Source organism: Lampetra planeri, chromosome 59 (assembly GCF_965212315.1).
Source record: "Lampetra planeri chromosome 59, kcLamPlan1.2.h2, whole genome shotgun sequence".
NCBI lineage: Eukaryota > Metazoa > Chordata > Hyperoartia > Petromyzontiformes > Petromyzontidae > Lampetra > Lampetra planeri.
Genome location: NC_136165.1, coordinates 2,575,224 through 2,600,871, shown reverse-complemented (window position 1 = coordinate 2,600,871; position 25,648 = coordinate 2,575,224). Strand labels below are relative to the sequence as shown.

Below are 25,648 nucleotides of genomic sequence, written 5' to 3'. Positions count from 1 at the left end.
GTATTTTAAATTAAATATGAAAAAAAAAATGCCCTAAAAAGTGGAAAATTTAGGACAAAAATTTTCACGAAAATAAATTGTCACGCACAACGAGTCTGTGTGCAAAATGTCAGCTCGATTGGATCGCTCACCGTACGTAGCCAGCCGTGCTAATCGGAGGTGCGGGGGAAGGGCGACAATCTAAAACACAACAAGCAGTTCTTAACGAGAATATGTTAGCAATTAACGAGAATATGCTAACAATAATGGAAACACATTCCTGCGGAGGGAGCTGGTAGGAACGTTGGGTTGCTCGGTCAATAGCCAGGGTCAACGGCGGCGTGGTGTATTCCACAAATATGCCCGACTGTGAGGGCGGGCACAAGCCGGCGTGAGTAGGTTAAACGTTGAGTTTTATAAGGGCACCACGGGGTGACCAGCCCCTCCCCACCCAGCCCCACCCTTGCAGTCACGATATGGGACGGATCTATTCGTATCTCTCAACGTTCGTAAGTCGAATGTTCGTAAGTCGAGGAGTCTCATATATGCTAATTGCGGTGAGGTCGTCACGCGTCAACGCCGACCTCCCATTGGTTGCGGCGGTGATGGGCGGGGCATGTGGGCGGGGGAAGGAACTGCGCGGCATTGTGGGATGGCGGCCCACATTTCTTAAGCCTGCCGCGTAACTTTCCATGCAAAAAAATGTTTTTATTGTAACAACAATTACACGCGAACAAAAACTAAACTCGATCGGCGGCAACTAGTGTCGGTATGAGCGAGTCGTCGGCGTCGCGTCTCAAAGGGACTCGCGTTTGAGTTGTTTGAGCCTTATTTTGGAGTGTCCATACGGGTAGGCCTCTTCGGAGCCTTACGTGTTTCCTGAGCAGCCTGCCCGCGGTCATGTGAGACCGGCGAGCCGCGGGGACCCGGGACCCGCACCTCGGGGGGGGGGGGGTGGTCGTTGGACCCTCGTGAAAGCTGTCGGTCTCATGCATACGGAAATATATACATGGACACATAGACACTTTAATATCACCACAACAATGTGCACATATATATACGTTTAAAGTATAGTGTACATACTTATACACGTAGATACAAATGCTATTACGGTACAGTCATAACTACACGCATAACGACACAATCATACAACTCGCACTTCTTTCATAGACACGCACAGACACCTGCACAATATACCTAGACACATCTACACACACGGTGTACTCTCACACACCTACACAATATACCCAGACACACACCTACACACACGTATTCTCTCACACACCTACACATATACCCAGACACACGTGTACTCACACCTACACACACGTGTATTCACACCTACACAATATACCCAGACACACACACCTACATAAACGTGTACTCTCAAACCTAGACACACACATACACGTGTACTCTCACACACCTACACAATATACCCACACACCCACAATATACCCAGACACACCTACACACGTACTCACACACCTACATACACCTGTACTCGCACACCTAGACACACACACCTCGACACACACCTACACACGTGTACTCTCACACACCTACACAATATACCCACACACACACAATCTACCCAGACACACACCTACACACGTGTACTCACACACATAGACACACACCTACACAATATACCCATACACACAACACACCTACACGAACACACGCACGCGCGTGCGCGACCCATCCGCCATGCTTCGCCGCGCCAGAATCAGCGTGAAGCCGAACGTTCGTCCCAGCATGGGCCGGGCGGGAGCCGGCATCCTCGAGGCAGGCAGCCGGGACCGCGGGGGCCAGAAAGCCGAGGGAGCCGAGGTAGCCGGGGAAGCTCCCGAGGCGACGCCGGCAGCTCCAGAGACCCAAGCCGCCACGTCACGGACACCACCATGCCGGACTGTCGAGACAGACTCCGAACACCGGCTACCGGAGGAGGCTGCTGCTGCTCCGGCCACTGCGACTCCTGCTGCTGTTGCTCCTACTAAACTGATTGCTTCTCCTGCTGCCCCTGTTTCTTCTTCTACTTCTACCACTGCTTCTTCAGTTGCACATATTGCTGAAGCTGTTGCCTCTACCGCTGCTGATAATTCTGGTCTTGTTGCTTCCACTGCTGCAGCTGTTGCTCCTGATGTCTTGGTTTCTCTGGGTGCTGATAATCTCGTTGCGTCTGCAGATGACAACGCTGCTGCTGATGTAGTTGCAACGCCTGCTGCATCTGTTGATACCGATGCAGACGTTACTTCAGCTGCCCCACTCACTTCTGTCACACCACATTCCAGCCCTTCGATTGTTGCTGTACCTCCGACTCTTGCTGCTACTTGTGCTGCAGTTTCTTCTGCAGACCTTGCAGATTCAGCTGCATCGAATCCTGCCGCACATTCTCCGCCATCTGCTCATACTGTTACTGCTCCACCTGTTGTTATTTCTCTTCTTACTGAAACTATTTCTGCAATTACTCCTACAACTACTGCTGCTGCATCATCTACTGCTGCATGCAGTGCTGCACGCTCGCAGCAGCACGCCACGGCAGGAGATGAGCCAATGCGCCCGGGCCCTGACTCCAATTTGCTTTCTCCATCTGCTGATGCCTTCGAAGAAGCTACAACGTTGTCGATTGCTGCTACTGCTGCTTCTGCGCGCCACCACCGCAGGTGTGCGAGTTTGCAGAGGTCGACTCGGGCGTTCGTTGCGTCGTTCCCTGATGTTGCGTCGTGTACACATCGGCACTGGGGAGACAAAGGCGTGGTTCTAGCCAGTGCCGGATTAAGGTAGTGCCTGGCCTATACCATAAATGTTATAAAGGGGCCCTAAATAAAAAACACTTAAACATAAAAATACAAAATTTTAACTTGCACAGTAAAGTTTTTGTATTTTTTAATTTACTATACAGCCAGGTAATAGACAAATCACGAACCTTAAACACCCAGTCGTTCATAAAAGTTGAAGGCGGTATAGTGCTATAGTAATAGAGCAAGTGCAGAATCACTGAACCGGAATTGATAGCTTTAAAGCATTTAGCGCGGGGCCCTTTAAAGTGCGGGGCCCGTAGCATGTGTAGCTACTTTTGCGACTAGGATAATTCGGCACTGGTTCTAGTCACATCACCCTCCCCTCGTGTAAAGTTCAGTCGGCCTGAGGTGGTTGGCTGCATGCTATTGAGGCAACAGGTTGTTACGGCTGTTATGGGGAAGGGGGGATTCTTGCAATTCGTGGGTGGTGATGCAGTGCAGCAGTTAGGTTGTGGTCTAATTTTGTGGATGTGTGTGTGTTCGCCCTTCCTGGCATGTATGGCTTTTTTAATCTCATGGGTGTACACATATATATACACACACGATGCTTAAAAAAAAATGTTAACGCTTCCGAGAATTTAAAACAATATCACGAGATGTGCCTCCAGGCTTCTGGAGACCACCGGGAGAAGATTCCAGGCATGTGTTGGCAATGATGGCGAACAAGTGGAGACTCTTTGGACTTTTTGAAGCTATTAACGTACATTTGTTATCGTGTTACAGTGTATTATCCGTTCTTTTTCCATTATAAGCGTTAGTCCCGTATAAGTGTTAAACAAAACTTGAAGCACCCTGTACATAAATGAATGGAATTGGTCAATCATACCAAAGCAGGTCCCTCCTCAAAAAGAATATTTTAAGATTTCGATTTAAAGCTTTCGTGACTGCAGGGATTCATCTTCTTGGTTCTTTCGGTAAAGTCACGTAGAAGAGAAATAATAAAATAATAAAAATAAAACATTAAATAATTCTCGCGACGTTTCGGCCACAACGCAAGCAGCCGTCCTCAGGTGAAGAACTGGTCTGTCGGAAAGACGGTGTCTGAATGACACACGATGCTTGAAAAAAATGTTAACGCTTCCGAGAATTTAAAACAATATCACGAGATGTGCCTCCAGGCTTCTGGAGACCACCGGGAGAAGATTCCAGGCATGTGTTGGCAATGATGGCGAACAAGTGGAGACTCTTTAGACTTTTTGAAGCTATTAACATTACATTTGTTATCATGTTACAGTGTATTATCCGTTCTTTTTCCATTAAAAGCGTTAATCCTATATAAGTGTTAAACAAAACTTGAAGCACTCTGTATATAAATGAATGCAATTGGTCAATCATCCCAAAGCAGGACCCTCCTCAAAAATAATATTTTAAGACTCCGTCATTGGTTTCCTGGGTAATAATACAAATAATCTATGGCCTTGGTCAATCCACCGCTTGATGAAAGCTTCTCCACGTTGCGTCGGACGTGGAAATTATTAGATCATACTAAACCTGCGGGTGTGTGAAGCTGGGAGTGGCTCCGATCTCATGCCTTTGTTTTGACAGCGCCCGTGCTCCCGCCACTGCTGCCGCCGCCGCCACCCCCTCAAGACCTGACGCCGGAAAGCTGCTGCCGCAGTCTCGCCGTAAGCGCCTGTCCGCCGCGCCGATCATCCCTCGCACCCGGGCAGCCGCTCACGCTCCTGTTCCAGCCGGTCCTTCCAAGAAACCACCGACCTCGCTTCCTGCCGAGGATGGGACCGCCAGCAAGCTCACCGCCGCAACCACCGTCGAAGGACCTCGTGACCCGTGGAGGTCGTCGACCAGTGAGGCATCCGGTGAAGTGTCGCTGGCAGTGCCCGTCAAACCGCCTCCCGGCGAGACGCAGTATTCACCGGTTGGCCCCTCCGATGCGGATGCAGCGGAGGCGGTGGACCATGCACAGGAGGTATATGAAAGGCCACCAATGGTGCCTGACTGGCGTGTGACGGATGGCGAGACTCCTGGCCCGGTAACTTTAGCACAGCTTGGAGTGAGCGCTGAGGAACCGGCGAGCGGGGCAGTGAAGTGTGCTGCTGCCACCGGAGCCGATGCCGAAACGCCACCGGTGGCGCAATCGGCAGAGGTTTCCGGAGCTCCCGGGAGCGCCGCAGCTTTGCCGTGCAGGCTGGTGGAGCCGAGCAGGAGTGAGATTTCCAAGAAGCTGCTGGCGTCGCTGAAGAAGAGCCTGCTGAAGCCGCCGGCATTGTCGGTGAAGGCCACACCGGCGGGAGCCAATGACGACAACGACTACGATGACGACTCCGGGACGGCGGTGGTGACTGCGCAAGATGGCTCGGCACGGCCTGGGACCGCCAGTGGTGGTGGTGGGGGAGGAGGAGGAGGAGGGGGGAGCGGGACCAATGCTGGCAGGACCCAACCAAGGCCCAACTTTAAGAAGTCGTCGCGTACGGTGCAAAAGACAGCTCGGGAGATGGCTGAGAAGACCGAGGCTAAAAAGGTGCCGTGAAAACAGTAATTAAGGATGGAGACCCCACATAGGAACCCATAGGCTCACATACGAACCCACAGACTCACATAGATGCGTAGACTAACATAAAGAATTCTAGATTTGAAGCTTTCGTGACTGCAAGGATTCATATTCTTAGGTTTTTTCGGTAAAGTCACGTAGGTAAAAAATAAAAATTAATAAAATTTATTTTAATTTTTTTACCTACGTGACTTTACCGACTAACATAAAGAACCTTAGACTCGTAGACTCGCATAGATACCCATAGACTGAGTTGTGATTAAACTGGGTTCTTACTTGTGGTGAGTTGATGGTCTCAGCCTCATCACCAATGACTGAACAATAAATCCATCGCATTAAATGTTCCCCCATTGGAACCTTTTGGCGTCATCTGGTCCAACCCATGTGAGACTAGGCTCTAAGGAAAGTTGTCTCGGGTGTGGACCAATCAACTTCAAGGACAGTGCATACATTATCAGAGTTATGTTTTTTGTTTGCATTATGACTGCAGGTATTGTGGTCTATGCAAACATTACTCCTTGTAAAAAAGGTGTCAGTTTTGTTGCCAGATAGAAGGGTAAAAAAACAATTATAACATTAAATGTTGTACGTATGTGTCTTGAACTTCTGTCCCACTGTACGTAGCCAACCTGTGTTTATCGGAGGTGCAGGTTCTGCACTTAGCTGTGCACTTCATTTGGTTAAATTCTGGCTGTGAGGCTTCAACAGTTTGGTTTGATTCACATACAATAGACGCTCTTGGCAGGACATGTAAAAGATGTGCCCCCTTGTGTGGATAAAGTGGATAGATGGGGCCTATTGAAAGTGACATCAGCAGTAGTTATGCCATGTCAAGTTTCGGAACAACGAGCGGAGCGCCGGGCGGCTAATACACAGGGAGTTGGTGCATCTGCCGGTCATCTCAGTCAATCAACCCATGGCACCTGGGTATGCCCCGTGACCTGCCAGCGGGCATTCGACGCTTCACGTGGCGGCCTTATAGTGCACATTGCCTGGCACAAGCGCCGTGGTGACGTCACCGCCACTTAGTGGTGCAATGGCAGTTGTTGTGAGTTACCCGGTGAGTCAACGGATGGCCGTGCGTGGTGGCCGGCCTTCATGTAGGTGATGTAGGTGCTACTCGCTAACAGGGGGGGGATCTTTTTCTCTTTGTGTCGTGTGGTGGGGGGCAGGCTGCCCGCAAGCTGGCGTGGCGCACGTGGGAGCAGCACCAGTCGGCCCCCGACCGCTCGCAGATGACGATGAAGGACCTGCTCTACTGGGTGCCCAGAAACAACCCCATGCTGTGAGTAAAGCAACCCCACGCTTCGCAAAGGAATATGAAGCACACTTGCATTTGTGCATCGGTAATTGATCGTTGGGAGGCGAGGCCATGCGGCGATTCGGGCAAAATTTCGTGTGCGGTAAGGAATAAGTTCTCCCCCCCCAACCTCCCTATACAGGCAAACGTGGCGTGAAAACATTTGACGCGCCGGTTATTTCCGTTTTCACCTCCTCCGCTAAGTTGGAAGAACAATTCTCACAATGGAATTTCGCGACGAGATACCAACGACGTTTCGCTGGAAACTTTACCGAGCTTTTTCGGGGAAAGATACAGGAAGTCAGAACTGGGTCACCTGACCCGGCCTCTGAAATTGGTGTCATGACATCACAGGAATAATCAATGTGATGTAAACTAGTTATTAACCGTAACATATTCTAATTGTATTGCTAATTATCTGCGCCAAGGATTAACACCGTATGCATTATTCATTATGACTGCCGCGGTGGAAAGATATTAACTACCTCGCCTGTTATACAGGTGGTCGTGGGTTCGATCCCGACTCTGACACCTGCATATTTGGAGTTTGTGTGTTCTCCCCGTGGTTGTGTGGATTTTTCTCTGGGTCCTCCGGTATTTCGCTGCTATAAATTGCCACACGATAAGCCACTTTGTGGCCAGGTTGCTCATGAAAAAGACCTATACAGCTCAGTGGGCCTTACTTGGTCAAATAAAAATGGTTTACTAGTTTTATAGTTTGAATATACTATCCTGTACATAGCATTGGCTGCTCAGATCTCCGTGTTAGTGTTAACTTGCGTTTGTGTTCTACTCCTTGGCGTTCGCTGATGGTCGCGACCTTGGTTCACCTTCACTATTCTCGGTTTTGCGGCCACACTCTTAGTTGGCATCAGTACAGCGGCTGCTGTACTGATGCCAATGCAATCGATTCTCTCGCTCGCGATTTCAAGCCTACACGACGAGCGTAAGATCATACTTTCATTGACTAATCGGTGCGCCATCAGATAACTGGTTTTAATCGAGGCTTAACTTGTCAATGAATATGTATCGGGGTCGCTAGTAGACTTGGAGTAGGCTGCACGTGACTCGTAGTAGCCACAGCTGTAGCCAAATTAGGATGTCGTGTGCCGGGTGCGGAAATACTTTCTGTGGTCACTGACCCGGCTGAAATTAAGCCCAGGTTTAAACCCCCCCCCCCACCTCCTATCCCCGCTCACCATTCTTCCGCCTGCGCTTCGCTCTCAGCCGCCTCAAGTCGGAGGATGGGAAGCTGCTGCCGGAAAAGCGCTTCGACAAGTACCCCAAGGGCGATCGGTCGGCGGCTCACGGCGACGGCGGCGGCTCCCTCGAGCCGACTCCTCCTGACGGCCCCACCTCCCCGCTGCCGCCACTGCCACCACCGGATTGTTTGGACGATCCGGCTCCTTCCCCGAGCCCTGCTGCTGCTCCCGCCGCCGGCGTCCCTACTCCTCCGTCCGACGCCGCCGCTGCCTCGAACGCGTCTGTCCCGTCCACCCCGTGCGCGCCGGCGTCGAGCGACTCGCCAGCGGACGTCTCTCCGGCGGCGGCGGCGGCTGCGCCGTCGCTAAGCCCCGCGGGCGACGCGCAGTCGCTGCTCGTGCCGCAGGTCAGAGTCGCCGAGGACGGCTCCATCGTGCTCAACGAGGACAGGCAAGTGAGCGGTCTGCCTGTCTGCTCGTCCGCTCGCCTACCCATCTGTCCGTTTGCCTGCTTGCTCACCTACTCGCCTGCTCTTGCCCCTCATCCAATCGTTTGCTCACCAGCCATGACATCTGCTCACCCCGCTTTTGCACAATTTCTTACCCACCAAGTCGCCCAACAAGCCACCCGCTTGTCCAAGTAAACTCGAGCTCACTCTATAAAGTAACATTTTTATTTTATTTTACTAGATAAGGCCCACTGAGCTATGAAGCTCGTTTTCAGAAGCGACCTGGCCACAAATGATAGCTCAACGAAGTGGCTTATCACATGGAAATTTACAGCAGGCAAATATTTCAAACGCACGTTGATTCTAAATGTGGAGGGAAAAACCGGAGGGCCAGAATAAAAATCCACGACCACGGGGCGAACATGCAAATTCCAAATATACAGCAGCAGGCGTCAGGGTCGGGATCGAACCCACAGCCTCCTGTATACCAGGCAAGATAGTTAACTTCTTGTCACCATGGTGCTCTGCTCACCCACTAGTTTTCACATTTTTGCTTGCCCACCGGCTCGCCCATGAACATGAATGCTCATCCATCTACACCTCCACCCTCGCTTCCAATCACTCATTCACCGGATAGCTCTCCCCACTCGCCCTGCGCAACAGCTTGATCGACTTGCTGCTACACCTGCCCACCCGGTAATTTGCTTCGCCAGTCGGCTCGCCCTTCCGCTCATTCATTCGCCCAGCCGCCCGTTCACAAGCACACACTCCAGCATTGCCTCCAAGGGCACATCTCCACCATATCCTGTCACGACAACGCATTTTGCACGTCAGTGTGGGGTCTTTGTCAATAGGGACTCCTATGACTTCTGTGACGTGGGTTCACAGGGGTGGGGGTAGATTTGTCAGGAGGGGCCCTTTGCCAGGAGTTGATGCTGCACTTTGCTGTCTCTGACTGTGCCCCCCGCACTTGACTTGATCATCAGCGCTGGAGCAGTGGTCGGTCTCTCTCCTCGGTCGTCATTGTGACCCCGTCAGTCGAGGCCAACTGCCTCCCTGGACAAGTTGCTGCGGTTAAGCACTGGCACAAGGAAGGATGGGCCTGTGCGTGCGTTTGTTGTGTGTGTGGAGAGCGGCAGCGTCGCGGCTTAGCGCACCGCGCTACATACCGGGCAACCAGAGTTTAATTTCCACTCACGGCCAAAATCGGTGACAAGCGAACTGGTCCTGGGCCTCCCCGGGCGTGGTGCTGGCCAACCACCCCTTCGTTTGCCGTGCGGGCCTTCATAGGTGACATCGCTTGCCTAACATCGCTTGCCTTTGTGTGTTGCGGCAGCCTGATGGTGGAGGTGTCACGCACGGAGGGGCTGCCCCCCGTGTCGGACTGCGACCCCATCCACGAGTACGGCTCCCACACCACCTACTCGAGCTTCCGCAAGAGCTACCACGCCAAGCAGTGGGGCCTCCTAGGTAACGGTGACGCGCACGCACACACTCACAAACACAAAGATCCCCCCCCCCACCACCCCCGTGGAGCCTTCACAGACTGCTGGGGCAAGTGCTGTTCGCGAGTAGAAGCTATGAAGGCCGGCACGGCACACGGGGGGGGGGGGGGTGGCGAGCACCACGCCCAGTCGCCTTTGTCTCCCCAGTGGCGATGTTTACACAGGGCAGCAGGGACTCGCACCGCCAATTAGCACGGTTGGCTACGTACGGTGTGAAAGAAGTTCAACGTAATACATACTGCACATAGACTAACACTACCCATAGATTTCGATTTAAAGCTTTCGTGACTGCAGGGATTCATCTTCTTGGTTCTTTCAGTAAAGTCACGTAGAAGGGAAAAAAACATAATAACACTTTTTTTTATTATGTTTTAGTTTTATTATTTTATTATTTCCCTTCTACGTGACTTTACCGAAAGAACCAAGAAGACTACCCATAGACTCAACACTGCCCGTAGACTCAACACTACCCATAGACTCAACACTACCCATAGACTCAACACTACCCATTGACTCAACACTGCCCGTAGACTCAACACTGCCCATAGACTCAACACTACCCATAGACTCAACACTGCCCATAGACTCAACACTGCCCATAGACTCAACACTGCACATAGACTCAACACTACCCATAGACTCAACACTACCCATAGACTCAACACTACCCATAGACTCAACACTGCCCGTAGACTCAACACTACCCATAGACTCAACACTGCCCATAGACTCAACACTGCCCATAGACTCAACACTACCCATAGACTCAACACTGCCCGTAGACTCAACACTACCCATAGACTCAACACTGCCCATAGACTCAACACTACCCATAGACTCAACACTGCCCGTAGACTCAACACTACCCATAGACTCAACACTGCCCATAGACTCAACACTACCCGTAGACTCAACACTACCCGTAGACTCAACACTACCCGTAGACTCAACACTGCCCATAGACTCAACACTACCCGTAGACTCAACACTGCCCATAGACTCAACACTACCCGTAGACTCAACACTACCCGTAGACTCAACACTGCCCATAGACTCAACACTACCCGTAGACTCAACACTACCCGTAGACTCAACACTACCCGTAGACTCAACACTGCCCATAGACTCAACACTACCCGTAGACTCAACACTGCCCATAGACTCAACACTACCCATAGACTCAACACTGCCCGTAGACTCAACACTGCCCGTAGACTCAACACTATCGCTCCCTATGGGTAGGTACCAACACACACACGCACGTGGTCGTACGTGCATCTTCTGTTCCTGATCACGTTGTGGTTGTTGTTGTTGTTGTTGGTTGCGCAGAGACCGAGCTGTTTTTCCTGGCCATCAGCATGGTCGGCATGGACTTCTCCATGATCGGACAGCTCTTCCCCAACCGCTCACGCGTCGACATCAAGGTGGCGTCAGGGTTGCACGGTTACACAAACTCACTTCAGCGTTGCCCCCGCTTGCTCGCCCGTGTGTGCGTGTGTGCGTGTGTGTGCGCGTTCGTGAGGAGCGGTGGCGCAGCGGTTAGCGCGCTGCACTCCGAAGCCGGCGACCCGAGTTCGATTCCTGCTCAAGGCCAACACCGGTGACGATTATCTGAACTGGTCCTGGGCCTCCCCTAGGTCGACTCAGCCTTAAATGAGTACCTGGTGCGGTGTGTAGTAAACATCGCCACTGGGGGAGACAAAGACGGCCGGCCATTGTTGCTGGCCACCCCACCCCCTCGTGTGCCGTCGCGGCCTTCATAGGTGCTCGCTAACAGCACTTGCCCCAACAGTCTGTTAAGGCTATACGGGGGGGGGGACCTTTGTCTTTGTGTGTGTGACTCCGCAAAGCACGTTCATCGGACGTCCTCTCTTCCCGCAGAACAAGTTCAAGCGCGAGGAGCGGTGCAATCCTCGCAAGATCGACCAGGCTTTCCGTGAGTCCCTCGTTACTTGCTAGGGCTCTGGCATGACGTGCAAATCGGATCTCCACGTGGCTGCGATCAAACGTCCGAACATCGGCCCTATCGGCTCTCCAGACCGATGTTACTCACGAATCAAACTCCGGAGCAGTTTTCCACCTTTTCCGGAGTGTCATCTTCGGCAGAGGAACACAAAAACGTCAAAGTTGCAACGCGCGCCGCCCGCCATTCGCTCGCTCCCGACGGAGCCAGAGAACGAGTCGGAGGCACGAGGAGGAAACCGCGGACGAGCGGCGAGAGAGGGCAACGTACACACGAGACAGACAACAAAAACGAATTGGGATGATAAAGAAACGGTCCTTGAGCGGAACCGCGGGCCTCGGCGTCGTGACATTTCGTCCGACGTTTTCAACTTGCTGTCGCTCTTTAGAACGTGCAGCAAAAGCTGACGGGTGCCGCGCACGGAAGCACGCTTGGAATCGCGTCGCTACCACCGTCGCGTCGCTAGCACCGTCGGGAAACTGCGACGGCTTGGAAAAATTCTTCGTCCAGCAGCGGGCGGGCAGATCCCCGACCGGTATTATTTGTCTTGTGTTCCTTTGTTTTGATTTGTTTCCGTGTTGCAGGCAACAAGTTGCCGCTGGACGTGTCGTGCTTCGAGACGCTGCTGCAGGAGTTCGAGCGGCAGAAGACGGAGGCGCTCAATCGGGCGCCCGACTCCAAGGGCAGGCGGCGGCGCAAGTACCACCCAAAGAGTGAGCGTGCGGGTTTTTCATTTGTGGCTGGAGCAATCCGATGAGCTACGAAGCTCTTTCTCACAGATGTCCAGGAGAGGGGCGGTTCCCGGAGGGGCTGTTTCACCGCGCCACCACCGCCGTCGCTTTTTTACGTTTCACCGCTACGCCTCCGCCCCGCAAGCCAGGGCGGCAGCTGTCCCCGTGAGGCACTCGGTGAAGAACGCGGCGCCGGCCAGGAAAGAGTGGGCGTTTGTTTTTCATCACCGGGGGGGTGGGGTGGGTGGCGGGGAGACGAATGTGGCTTTGCCCACGGACGTCGTGGGATCTTTAACGCCCTCTGTGAAGTAGACGCGGCGCGTATTTTTAACGTCCGCGGTATTAACCAGGACGGCCGCTGGGCTCGAACCACCGCCATAACACCTCCGTGCGGTATTTCAGCACCGCGTGGAGAAGGGAGGGGTGGGTCTGCTTCTCTTTTTCATCCCCTCTGTCTCTTCCCCTCGGGTTTCTCCCGATGTCGTTTGTATTTCCTGTGAATGCCGTGGCGTTCTTAAGTCTCGTCGTCGTCGTCGTCCTCACGCCGCGTCCGCCGGTCCTGCGACAGAGACGGGGCGACGCAGGAGCGACGCGGACAGCGACGACGGCGACGCCGACTGCTGGAGCGAGAGCGGCGGCGAGAGCGGGCCCGGAGCGGCGGCCACCGAAACCCGAGCCAGAACCGCCGCCCAGAGCGTGACGGGGAGAGCGATCGGAGCGGCGGCCGCCACCCAAAACGGAATCGGAACGGAAATCCGAACCGTGACCAGAACCGCTACCGAAACTCAAACGGGAACCGAGACGCCGACCGGAACGGCGACTCCAGGAACCGGAGGGTGCACGTCGGTCCCCGGGCCTCCGCCGCTCCCTCCCGCGCCCAGTGGCCTGGAGGAGGCGGAGCTGCTGCTGTCGCTGGGCTGCGAGATCGCTCGCGGTGCCGGTGCGGGCACGGGCACGGATGCGGGCGCCCCGGCGCCGGAACCGTCCCTAGAGTTGGTGGTGGAATCGGCAGAACGCCGAGACGAGCGCAGTGGGGGTGACGAAGACATCGACGACGAAGAAGATTTTGAGCGTGTCAAAGAGAGGATGTTGAGTCACCCGACGAGGTGAGGTTCTGGCGAGCGAGCGTCGTCGGTTAAAACTTCGAATTCGGACGACGAGAAATGTTGTGCATGGGGTGGGCCAGGTGGCTCAGAGAGGGTCAGGGCATTGGGCCGGCACCGCTGAGATCCTGGGTTCAAATTCAGGTCACAGCTGCCTGTCATTAAACTGGGTTCTCAAGGTTGTGTGATTTGGTGGTCTCGGCCCGGTCACCAGTATATAAAACGTCGCGTTTAAGTTTGTTTCTTTTCTTAATTCGGTTAAATTCCAACTCCTGTGAACACAAAATATTACTCTGAATGTCAGGCAACAGCAGATGTTGTGGTAGGGCAGCTGGGAAAGTGCTGCCCTCTGCTGTGTGAACCGCAGGTCACCGGAATTCGGAGGTAGATCTGTGATATCCGCCTCTGTGGGTCGTTGTCTAACACGGAGGGTCGCACTGCTTCGCGAGCGTTCCGAGTGGTCTCTTGACGTGACGACGATAGCGCAATTGAGATGAAATTGGGGTAAAAAGATTTTTTTTGTTTCAAGATGCAGGCAGCAGGGAGTTGTGGGTAGAGAATTGAGACGCGACGAACGGTTCACTTGGAGCAGCGCGCAACGCAGGAAACAACACAGCTGGAGTCGTGTGCAGAGCTCCCCACAAAGTAGACGCTGTGGCCTTGGCCTTTCTCTGATACGAGGCTTCGTGATTGAGAACAAGAAATATAAAAAACTCATGGTCAGGCATGGTGAAAAACTGCCAAGAAAATTAAACTTAAAACGGGGTGACGGTGTTTGTGACGGTGTTTGTGACGGTGTTTGTGACGGTGTTTGTGACGGTTTTTGTGACGGTTTTTGTGACGGTTTTGGTGTCTGTGGCGGTAACGTGTCGGCAATGGCCACGGTGTCGGCCGCGCGGTTCCGCCCCCGCGTGACGCAAGCGTCGGTTCGACCGCCTGCGCACAGGTCCGGGCGCAGGCCCAAGCCCACGGCGTTCTACAGCACCGGCTCGGCGGGACCCGGCGGGGACAAGCCGATCAAGGATGGGGGGGGGGCGGCCAAGCGGCCACGGCGACGCGAGGCCCAAGACCCCGCGGCCCCAGTGAGGCCCAAGCCGAGGCCTAGCACGTGTGCACGGAAGCCGCCGCTGCCGCCGATGAGGCCTCCTCGTCGGGACGCGACGGTGAGGGGCGGCGACGGCCATCGGCCGGACCGTCGCGTCAACGGAGTCGGGGGTGGAGGGGGGGGATTCATTTCTCACTAAAATATATTTTTGGGTCACTAAACTTAGCCGTTTTTATTTTAGCAGGTTAGGCCCACTGAGCGATCTGGCCACGATAGCTCAACGAAGCGGCTTTTCATGTGCAATTCATAGCAGCAGCCAAATACTCTAAACGCATATCTAAACGTGGAGGGAAATTCCAAATGTACAGAGTCTGGATCAGGATCGAAACCACGACCTCCTGCATACCAGGCGAGGTAGTTAAGATCTTGCCACTGTGGCACCCCTGATATCCGCTTATCCAATACAGTGTGAATGTGTTGGCTTGCACAAGTGTGCCCACAAAAAAATATACATCAGATTCAGCATCGAACCCACGACCTCCTGTATACCAGGCGAGGTAGTTAACATCTCGCCACCCGCGCAGCCACAGTGACGCGTGCCTCTCCTCGGCAGGACAAGGCGACGGTGCTGGCGACTCGCGGCCGGGGGGGCCTGGTGACTCTGCGTGCCGTGCTCCCTCCCGAGGAGGAGGAGGAGGAGGGGCGGGGTGGGGGGGACCGCGCCAGCGAGCGGCGCCACCGCGCCAGCGGCCTCTTGGCGGCGGCGGCGACGCCGGCACCCCCCGTGAGGCCGGAGCACATGAGCTGCGCGCCAGCGTTCGTGCCGGTGTGCCTGCGCTCCCCCGAGCCGCAGCCGCTCACGGAGCACATGGAGGAGGTATGGCCGGGGCGGGGCGGGGGGGGTGAACGGAGAAATACTGCGTGTGGGTGAAGTGAGCCGAAGCCGGTCGCTCTGGCCGAAGTGAATCGGTGGCGACGTGAAGCGGACACTCGCTGACGGTTGAATTGGAGAAAGAAATCGCGGCAGAAATGTTTGTGTGAGCAGTTGATGAAGAGCGTCGAGGTGATCGCGTTGATGGTGGCGGCGACGACGACGACGACGATGACGAAGGACAATGGCAGCGGCGACGATGGTAACGATGATCGCGATTGACGCCGATGACGACGGTCATCATTTGCGACTTGACATTGCGGCTCACACGAATGTAAAACTAATCCCGAGGCGCCGATGGAACCGGCGATTACTCCGCACCGTTCCCGAGACAGCCAATAGCATCGCGTGCTCGGCAGGGGTGGGGGGGGGGGGCGGCAGCAGCCCACGCGTGAGCTGCTGACGAAGCGTTCTCTCTCAATCCGTTGGCACGACGACGGACCTCCGACAGCAGGTGGAGCTGTCGGAAGGCGACGCGATGCTGGAGGAGCTGGTGGTGACGTGCGTGGAGGAGATGGTGGTCGCCGATGACGACGATTGTCCGGAGGAGGAGGAGGCGGAGTCCGTTGACCCCGGCAGCGACACGTGCGCTCTGCACGTCGAGCAGAACTGCGGCGTCGTGATCGTGAGTCCCACGCCTGGGGGGTTTGCATGTCTATTGAACTTCGTACGTAGCCAACCGTGATAATCGGGGGTGCTGGGGAAGGACAACAAACTAAACGCAAAAAGCAATTCTGTTTACACCATTGGAACCTCATTTGCCAGTAGAAAAATATGATAATTGGTTTTTTACCCTTTTATATGGCAACAAAACTGACACCTTTTTTACAAGGAGTCATGCTTGCATAGACCACAATACCTGCAGTCGTGCGCCTTTTGGCGTCATCTGGTCCAACACCATGTGAGACTAGGCTCTAAGGAAAGCTGTCTAGGGTGTGGACCAATCAACTTCAAGGACAGTGCATACATTATCGGAGTTATGTTTTTTGTTTGCATTACGACCGCAGGTATTGTGGTCTATGCAAACATGACTCCTTGTAAAAAAGGTGTCAGTTTTGTTGCCAGATAAAAGGGTTAAAAAACCAATTATCAATTCTGTTTAGTTTTGTTTGTTATCAACGTCGACCAACCGCGGTTGAGATCGTTAATGCATCGGCGCTGGCCGTGCCTGGGGTCACGGTGACTCTCGCAACGATTGTCCGGTGTGAATTAAACTCTCCAGTAGTGGTCGTGCTGCTGTCAGGGACTTGCACACGGTGGCTATGAGATGTTAATTACCTTGCCTGGTATGCAAGAGGTTGTGGGTTCAATCCCGACCCTGTATATTTGGGAGTTTGCATGTTCTCGCCACAGTCGCGTGGATTTTTCTCCGGGTCCTCCAGTTTTTCTCTCCGCATTTATAAACGAGCTAAGCAGGCTTGAGCCTGGATGGCCTAACCACCACGCATCAGTGAACCAAAGCGGCTGTCATTCAAATTGACGAAACGCCAGCAAGGAACACCACGAATGAAACGTGGTTGGTCTATTGACATGCTTTTTGTTTGTGTTCTTTTTCTCTTCCTAGGCTGACGACGAACACTTGAGGGTTAATGGTGAGTTCTGCATTGCATTGGTGGCCTCAAAGTGTTGCGTGTGCGATCGTGTGTAATTCCTACAATGTCGTGCGTTTGTGTCGATGACAACGATCATCGTAACTTAATTAGGATTTTTTTTTGTCAAACTATTTTTAGACGTATTCTTGGTTCTTTCGGTAAAGTCACGTAGAAGGGAAATAATAAAATAATACAGATATCAAAAAAATTCTCACGTTTCGACTGCAACACAAGCAATCATCATCAGGCGTGAATCCACAGCAAGAACATTTTCTTGCTGTTGCAGTCGAAACGTCGTGAGAATTTGTATTGTTTTATATTTGTATTATTTTATTATTTCCCTTCTATGTGACTTTACCGAAAGAACCAAGAATATGAATTCCTGCAGTCACGAAAGCTTTAAATAAAAATTTATTTTTAGACGTGTTTATATATTTTTTTATCGTCACCATCTGCTGTGTGAAGGCCTCTAAAGGCCACCGCCATTCCGCGCGCCGCCCCGCTGCAGGAATCCAACGTAGCTCCCGCGCACAAGCCGATCTCATGGCTCCATTTCCCTGATGGACGCCCCCTTAGACGCGTTCCATTCCTCGGTCGCCACTCCGCGATTACTCTCGAGCGACGCCCCTTCACCCTCCTCGCCATGACGCATCCCGCCCAAGTCCGCTTCTGGTCTTAGCAGTTTGGATGACGTGCGTGCGTGCGTGTGTGTTGAATTTCTTTCGCACAGTGCGTAGCCAACCGTGCCAATCGGAGGTACGGATGTCATTAACCCGCGTGTCTTCCTCGACACCACGTGATCCTCATTTCGTCTTGCAATGTGTTGCGTTGTTAATGACTGCCCTCGGAACCTTGTGTCATGGGTAATGCGCTCTTTGAAAAAAAAGATAATTATTACCTATTCTCTTCTACATTGTGATGAATCGCATATGTGCAAGAATCTCACCTCCTTAAACGCGTAAATGTCTTCACTAATAAACGAAACACTCTTCCTCCCCCACGTGCTGCTGTCAACCGCAGAAGCATTCGTGTACGAGATGATGGAGCAGGCGGGCTTCGGGAGCATGCAGGACGCCTACGTGTCCTCGCAAGAGGGCGACGGGGGTGGCAGCGCTCCCACAATGCTTTGCTTCATGATGTGCGAGGGCGGGGAGACTGGCGCAGCGTTCCGGCTGGCCGGGGGGGACGGTGGTGACGCCGCGGGGGCGGCACCGGACGTTGAGCACCTCTCGCTCGCCGCGGTGGCGGACGATCAGGAGGGCCAGGAAACCTCCACGGAGACGAACAACGCGAAAAGGTGACGGCTTTGCGTGTTTTGTTTTTGCGTCACACGGTCACGTGCAGCTCTCGTGAGTAGGCGCCACTCGTATCGATCGGTGAGACCTGTCCAAAGCGACAACTCCTTTGCTTTTAAATGGAGGGTAATTTCACATTTTTGCTGCTTTACAAACGGACATGCGCAGAACCGACGACCGCCACGCGTCCACCACCGTTGTGACGCCGCGGCGCGCCATCTTGTTTTTTTTTCCCCCATCGTAACGGCGGCGGGCTCGTTGTTGTCGCTGTGCGCAGCGCGGCGCTGGAGGGCAGCGGCGTTCCGCCCGGCGACTGGGAGGGGGCGGCACCCACCATCTCGGATGGTCACATGACCTCGTGGGCAGCACCAGTGGGCGCGCCGAGCCCCGAGTGGCCTCTCGCCGCCGCCGCCGCAGCCCTTGACACGGCCGGCAACTCGGCCGAGCGACACGCCGCCGAGGCCGCGCCGGGCTCGCCGGAAACACCGGACGTCTTGCCGAGGGAGGCCCCGAGCGGCGCGAGCGGCGACCTCCTGACCCCCGAGTCGGGCCGCGACACCGTCAAGGAGGAGGGGGGTTCGGTCGCCGAGCCGGCCGAACCAACGGTCCCAACCGTGCCGGTGTCAGTTTTAACCGAGGCTGGGGTCGCGGTTGACGACGGTGGCCAGGCCGATCCGGTGCAACTGCCGGCAACCGCGAGCGCCGGCGATGCAGGCGCGGTGCCGCGGCCCAGGAGGCCTCGTTCCGACGTGGCAGACGGCCCCCCGGCGAAACGGCACGCCGCGGACACCACGCTGGGCACGCCGGAAGCTCCGGACGTCCCGTCGAGAGAAGCCGCAAGCGACAACCTCCTGACCCCCGAGTCGGGCCGCGGCACCGGCGAAGACGAGGCGCCGGTCGCAGAAGCGGCCGAACCCGCCGTCTCGCCGGCGCTGCCGGGTTCGACCGAGGCGCCGGCCGCCGACGACGACGGACGGTCCGATTCGGCGCGACCGCGGCCGACTCGGAGCGCCGGCGATGCCAAGAAGGGCGGCGCCGACGTGACGCCGCCGGCCAGGAGGGCGCGCTTGGCCAAGCCCAGGCCGAACCTCGCCGCGTGCAGCGCGCGCCGGCCATCGGGGCCGGCCGGCACGGCCAAGCCGGCGCAGGTCGGCCCGCTGGGAGCGGTGAAGTGAATCCGGCGCGTCGACAAAGTCGATGCAGGTGAGTGTCGGGGATTAGCGAGCCGCCTCGCCCGTCGGGAGTCGTGGTAAATGATTCGTCGGCGTTAAGTCGTGTTGGAAGGGAACGGCATATGTGCCCGGGAGGGAGTGACGGGCGTCGCGGAGATGGAGCGATGAGATCGGCTCGCGTGCGAGAGTTGGATGGAATGTTGCAGCGCGGGAGCCGACGATCAGCCCCTTTGTGAATCTACTGCTGGATGAAATTCCAAGGTGCCATATCCTTGCTCGTCCAGAGACACGACGGATGAGCAAATTTGGACGAAGTTCCATCTGTTTCCATCTGTGTCGGTCTTAAATACTCTGGCTGTCGCCTGATGATGCTGGTTGTAATTACCGGCGAAACGTCGTACTCGAATTGTAAACGCTGTGGATTTGCTCTCCAACACACCGGCGTGCTGAACTAGTAACGAAATGCCACGTTTTGTTTACGTGATAAACATGAGTAATTGTATGTCGGGTGGTGGCGGGTTTAACGACACATTTATATTCACGCGCTCGAACGCAAATAAGCTCTTAGGGATAGAGCGTTGCCCCCTTGCACTCGCAGGGTTTTTTTGTCTCTGGGTGCTCTGGTTTCCTCCTTTACATGTATCGGCACTCATTAAATGGCTGAAAACAACTCGATACGTAGAGGACCACAGAGCTTTGGCAATTGTTGGCATCGACCGGCCGCCCCAGCTGCTGCCTCCCCCCCCCCCGCTCGTTTGCTGTTCCTTCTCTTGAGTCGTTCTCTCTGTAAAAAAACAAAAAATCTAAAATGTAAAATAAGCACCGTTTCTTTACTCATTATTTACTTACCTTTATTGCGCTATTGGATGCTGCGCGGTTTCAATTTTGCTCTGCTCCGTTGCAACGTGCACCGACGCCTTTCTTTATTGAGGGCGACATTGGCAATGAAGTACAGATTGATTTATTGACCTCAACTCGAGAGCGAGTACGATTTGAAACGATCATTATTATTCTCACTATGAGACATCTCCTTTACCAGTGGCAAAATATAGTAATAGGTTTTTACCCTTTCAACTGGTACAAAAACTGACACCCTTATACAAGGCATCATGTTTGCAATAACCACAACAGACTGCTTGTGTTGTGGTTATGCTTACCCCGAGCTCTCAATACTCTGATAGTGCGCTGTTTTTTAGTTATATGCCTTTTGGCGTCATCTAGTCCAACACCAATGGAGACTAGGCTCTAAGAAAAGCTGTCTCGGGTGTGGACCAATCAACTTCAAGGACAGTGCATATCATTATCAGAGTTATGTTTTTTGTTTGCATTACGACCGCAGGTATTGTGGTCTATGCAAACATGATGCCTTGTATAAAGGTGTCAGTTTTTGTACCAGTTGAAAGGGTAAAAACCTATTACTAGATAATTATTATTGTTAAACGTCGGGTGATTCTGCGTGTGCAGAGACGCTGGTGCCCAGGAAGGGATCGGCGGGGAGCGGCTTCTTCTCAGTCGGCATCGTCACCGAGGTCCGAGCCGGCTCGGTGAGCGGAGGCGCCGGCGGCGCTGGGGGTTGGGCGGGAAGGCCGGGCCCGGCGGAGTAGAGAGAGACGCGATCGTGAACCTCGCGTTCTCATGCCACTCTCGTCAACACACACACACACACGCGCGCGTGCACGCGTGTACGGCCGCGCGAACGACGGCGAGCGGACTTTAAATTGTCTGTGAGCAGCTCGTGTTTGTGTTTTTTTTTCCTTCACCGCGCATTCTTTTTTTACGATTATTTTCACCGAACGTGTACCCCGCCCCTTGCCGTCACGGCGTCGTCAGATGGATGCGGTGACCACTCGGAGGTCTCGCGGTGGAGGAGAAAAAAACGTCGCGGGACTACTTCTGAAGGTCCCCTTGACATGTCGTCGTATCCACGCCTGCGTCGGTGCGCCTACTCGCACGCTCTGCCCCGGACGTGTTTGTCACGCGGCAAACCGGAAATGCCGTGAATCCTCGTAATATCTGGAAATACGCCAAAATAAGTGAAAACCAAACCGCGGTGCGCGTGTATAAATGTATTTTTGTGTTTGCGTCGGTAACCGGGCTGAGACCATCGTCTCCGTCTTGAAGCCCGAACTTGAGCCCAGCATCCTCGGCGGTGCCGGCTACGTGGCCGTGACGCGCGATGACGGCGGTGAGCTGCGCGACCGCCTCCAACCGCATTCATCTCCCCGCGAACACGATTGATCAATTGCGTTTGCCGTGGTGTGTACCAACGTGCGCGCCAGGTCGCCCCGTGTGGATGCAGGACTACGTGTGCGGTTGGTTGGCATGAGAGGGCAGTACCAGCAGAATCCATATTTATACTGTACTTCTATGCTCCCCTCCCCACCTCACCCCCCACTGCCTGCGGCACACACTGACCAGCATAGTGAAGTATGGTCAAACGACTCCCAGGACCTGTACCCCCGTCCGACATGAACTGTCCGTGTGCACGCGTGTCCATGTGCACGCCGTGTACGTCTGTCGCACGCACAATCGTTTGGCTCATCGAAGCCCTCCCGTGTGACAGACGAAGTGAGCTTCAAGAGAAGCGTTTGTTGAGGAGTTGTGAGTTTATTGTTCCAGAACTCTGTTGTGGACACATTGACATTATCGAGAAAAACAAAACATTGTATTTATAAAGTCTCCGCGCGTCTCTCCCACCAATCTCAACGCAGTTCGGGCCACGGTTGAATTCAGTACCACAGGTGTTTGCAAATTAATTTGACGGGTGGGCTTTTGCATAATTCTTGTCCATTGGCGATTTAAAGTTGAGTTTTTTTTTGGTAGCGACAGGTAAAATATTTGGCCTGGCCTCGGACTAAGTTATTAAATCTTCTAACTCTCTCCTCCTGTAAGACCGGGCTGGAGCCATCGCTTTCAAAATATTCAGCCGCTTTTTGGGAAGTCTCCGAGTTGCATTATAAATCAGTGGGGCGTCTGGAAGTTACCACTGGGTTTTATTGGAGTCGTTTCCAGTGTGTTCAGGATAGCCTCGAGTGAGTCTCAAGAATTTCAAGAGGGGGGTCTTCCTATTGTAACGTTGGGTTAATTCCTTGTTTAGTATTTTCGTTTTTCACCTTGCGCCAAAAAATAACTTGGGAAGAGCAGTCGGCCGGTGGGTTATCAAACCGCGCGATAAACTCGGCGAGCCGCAGTTGGATTCCCGGCCACGGCAAACGTCATCAGTCCTCGGCTTACTCCCCGCTCCCCCCACCCCCGCACAAACCAGCGTGGTGAAGTATGCTCAAGCAACCACCTCAGCTGACGTGGCGTAGGGAGGTCTTCATCCAGCATTGATTTTACAAAGGCTTGGAAGTTGTATATTATTGCTATCTTACGCGAATTATAAGAAGAAAAATAATCATTTCAGGCTGCACCAAGGAAGGGGAGGTTTGGAGACCGATCCAGTGATGATTCCGACAGTGTTTTTCGTTTTGTAAAACCTTTTTAATTTTTAATTTATTGTCGCTTACGTTATTTAATTCGACGTTGAATAGCTGCCGTGTCGCAGTGCTGACCGATGTTTGTTGTTCGTGGCGCCGCCTGTCCCCCATCTTCGCGCTCTCATCACCGCGCCCCGTGCCGTCTTGTGGCTGCTCAAGGGAAGACGCGAGAACTCGCAACTCTGTTTGCCACCGCAGGACACGAGCCGTGCCGCCTACGTCGCGACTTTCTGAACGGTCATTGCGTCAGTCCGTGGGCCAGAGGTCGCAAACGGGTTTTGATTCCTTACCCGTACCCGGCCGCACCAGGGTCGCAAACGGCTACCCGTACCCGGCCGGGTACGGGTAGCCGGGTATAGGGTAGGGTACGGGTATCGGGTACCCGGTTGCGACCTCTGCCGTAGGCTGAATAACAGAGTGTACAACGGAGAATTTTTGACCCCCCTCCCCGCACCTGGCCCTGCTTGGCCCCAGACCAGATTGCATGCGTCTTGCGAGCCCCCCCCCCCTCCCCCCAGCGTATGACGCTTTGGTGCTGGCTTGGCTTGGCAAATAGGCAGTGGAAAACCATACTCTTAGTTTTTTCGGTAAAGTCACGTAGGTAAAAAATGAAATTAATAAAAATAAAGTAATAATAAAATTAACTTATTAATTTGAATTTCATTTTGTACCTACGTGACTTTACCGAAAAACCTAAGAGTATGAATCCTTGCAGTCACGAAAGCTTCAAATCTAGTGGAAAACCACCCGTACCGCGAGGGGCGGGCCCCCCTCTCTGTCTCCGAGACCTGAGGCTACGGTGGCGTGACATCACAAGCGCGTTGTGTAGCTAGCGGTGCTGCTACGCTGGGACCCACGGGCCGAATGGGTCCCCAGAGAGGAGCAGAGGAAATTGGACGGAGCGGGGGGGGGCAGGCCTCATTTCAATTCCTTGCACGGGGGCCCACCTGTGTGCCCGGTTGCATGAAGGGTAATGTCATGAACCTGCGATTGTGGAAACGTGTCCACTGGCTGCCATGAGTGTTGCTGGATAATCGAGAAGGGAGAAGAAAAAATCGCTTGGCACGCGCTGTGTTTGTTGTTCGGCGTGATGTCTGACGTTTCGCTGCCGCAACCGCGTCCCTGAAGAACCTCTCGATGCGCGGCTTGACCCGAACGCGCTCCAGCGAACCACGTAGCACAACCGTGAAATAGTTGTCAAGAGTAAATCGCTTGATTCGATTGAGAAAATAACCACTGGAGTTGTTAGATCTGACACTTGATTAATCCGGCATTAAAACAAGCTTATTTTGTTGTGTTGACTTGAGTATTATACACGTTTTGATTGTGTGTTTTTAAATTTGCGGTGCCATTCGTGGAGATGTGCGCTATGAACTTATTTAAACAAATTTTTATGCTGCCACTGATGTTAAAGCACCGGACCTCTTAACAATGGAGATTTTACAGATGTTTGAGAAACGTCAGCTCCGAAGCTACGCTCGGGATTTATCAAACAAACCTTTGTATGTTTTTGTACAAAAAATACGGAATATGTACAGCGCAAATCAAAAGTGCTCACTGCCTATGTTAATAAATCTTGCTTGCAATGTTTACATTCCCGCTGTGACGTGACTTAAGGCTGTACGCATCATCGTAGTGCAATGTAACGGTTTTGCCATTACACTGGTCAACAAAAAAAACATATTTTTCTGGCCTGGACTTTTGCAGCTGTTTCAGACTAATTTCAGGGTGCTGATTCCAAATCTGATCTCAGATTTGCTCGATCACATCTCATTTTTATGCTATCGGCATACCCCATTTTCATTGATTTTACCCGAAATTAACTGTCACTTATGATTGCAAGTTGTTGCGAGTCAGTGACTGCTTTAGTGTTAAAATATGGTGCTGTATTTTTAGGAGAGTGTGTTTATAATATCATTTTATATAGATATCCACATTTGTTTAATATTTTTCTTCTGCAGTTTTTATTGAAAATGCAATCTTTGATATCTCAAAAACCTGATGTGATAGACAAAAACTGATGCCAGATTTAGAATGGGCACCCCAAAATTCCCTTAAAACCTTTGGAATACCTTATGCCAGAAAAAGTGTGTTGACCAGTGTTATCAAGCCACCACTGGATGATGACCTTCCGAATGCCATTTGGTTGACTACCTCACCCTGGCTTGTGTCGTGATTGATGGGGGGGGGAGGAGGCTGCCCTCGAACAATTTGTATAATCCCTTGCCCACCGACTTTTTCCATGGCTAGAAACTCAACGCGGCTCGCCCGGTTCATGCCGCACCGGTCTCTGCGCCGCCGCTCCGGCCCTGCGAGTACCGATACCGTTTGAGACGGCAAGATTAGTGACCAAGCCGGCATTTCAACGCAGCGCTTCCCGGTGAGATTGTGAGAATGAGGTGTCTTCCCGGAGCCGGTGATATCTGGTTTTGTGGAAATATATCGTCGCTGCTCGTCCCAACGATTTCAGGAAGATCTTCATGGTCACGTCCATGTTTATAATACGGCACCTCCCATGGCGGTGCATCCAGGCGTGCTCTTTTCCTGGCTATCAACTCTCTTCACTCGACCTCAAAATGCTGAGTTCCA

At 53.3% G+C, this 25,648-nt stretch overlaps 1 protein-coding gene across 1 annotated transcript; it reads left to right on the top strand.

The window, feature by feature from the left end:
• The first annotated feature begins 612 nt into the window (after positions 1-612).
• On the top strand, positions 613-24,651 carry LOC144736223 (uncharacterized). Its single transcript, XM_078618837.1, has 16 exons — positions 613-2,645; positions 4,329-5,262; positions 6,465-6,577; positions 7,820-8,245; positions 9,580-9,713; positions 11,078-11,172; positions 11,630-11,684; positions 12,296-12,424; positions 13,011-13,548; positions 14,492-14,708; positions 15,204-15,467; positions 15,973-16,146; positions 17,086-17,113; positions 18,134-18,410; positions 18,686-19,611; positions 21,045-24,651. Exons 1-15 carry the CDS (start codon positions 1,690-1,692, stop codon positions 19,581-19,583), a joined length of 5,238 nt encoding a protein of 1,745 aa, XP_078474963.1. The 5' UTR covers positions 613-1,689; the 3' UTR covers positions 19,584-19,611; positions 21,045-24,651.
• Positions 24,652-25,648: the final 997 nt, after the last annotated feature.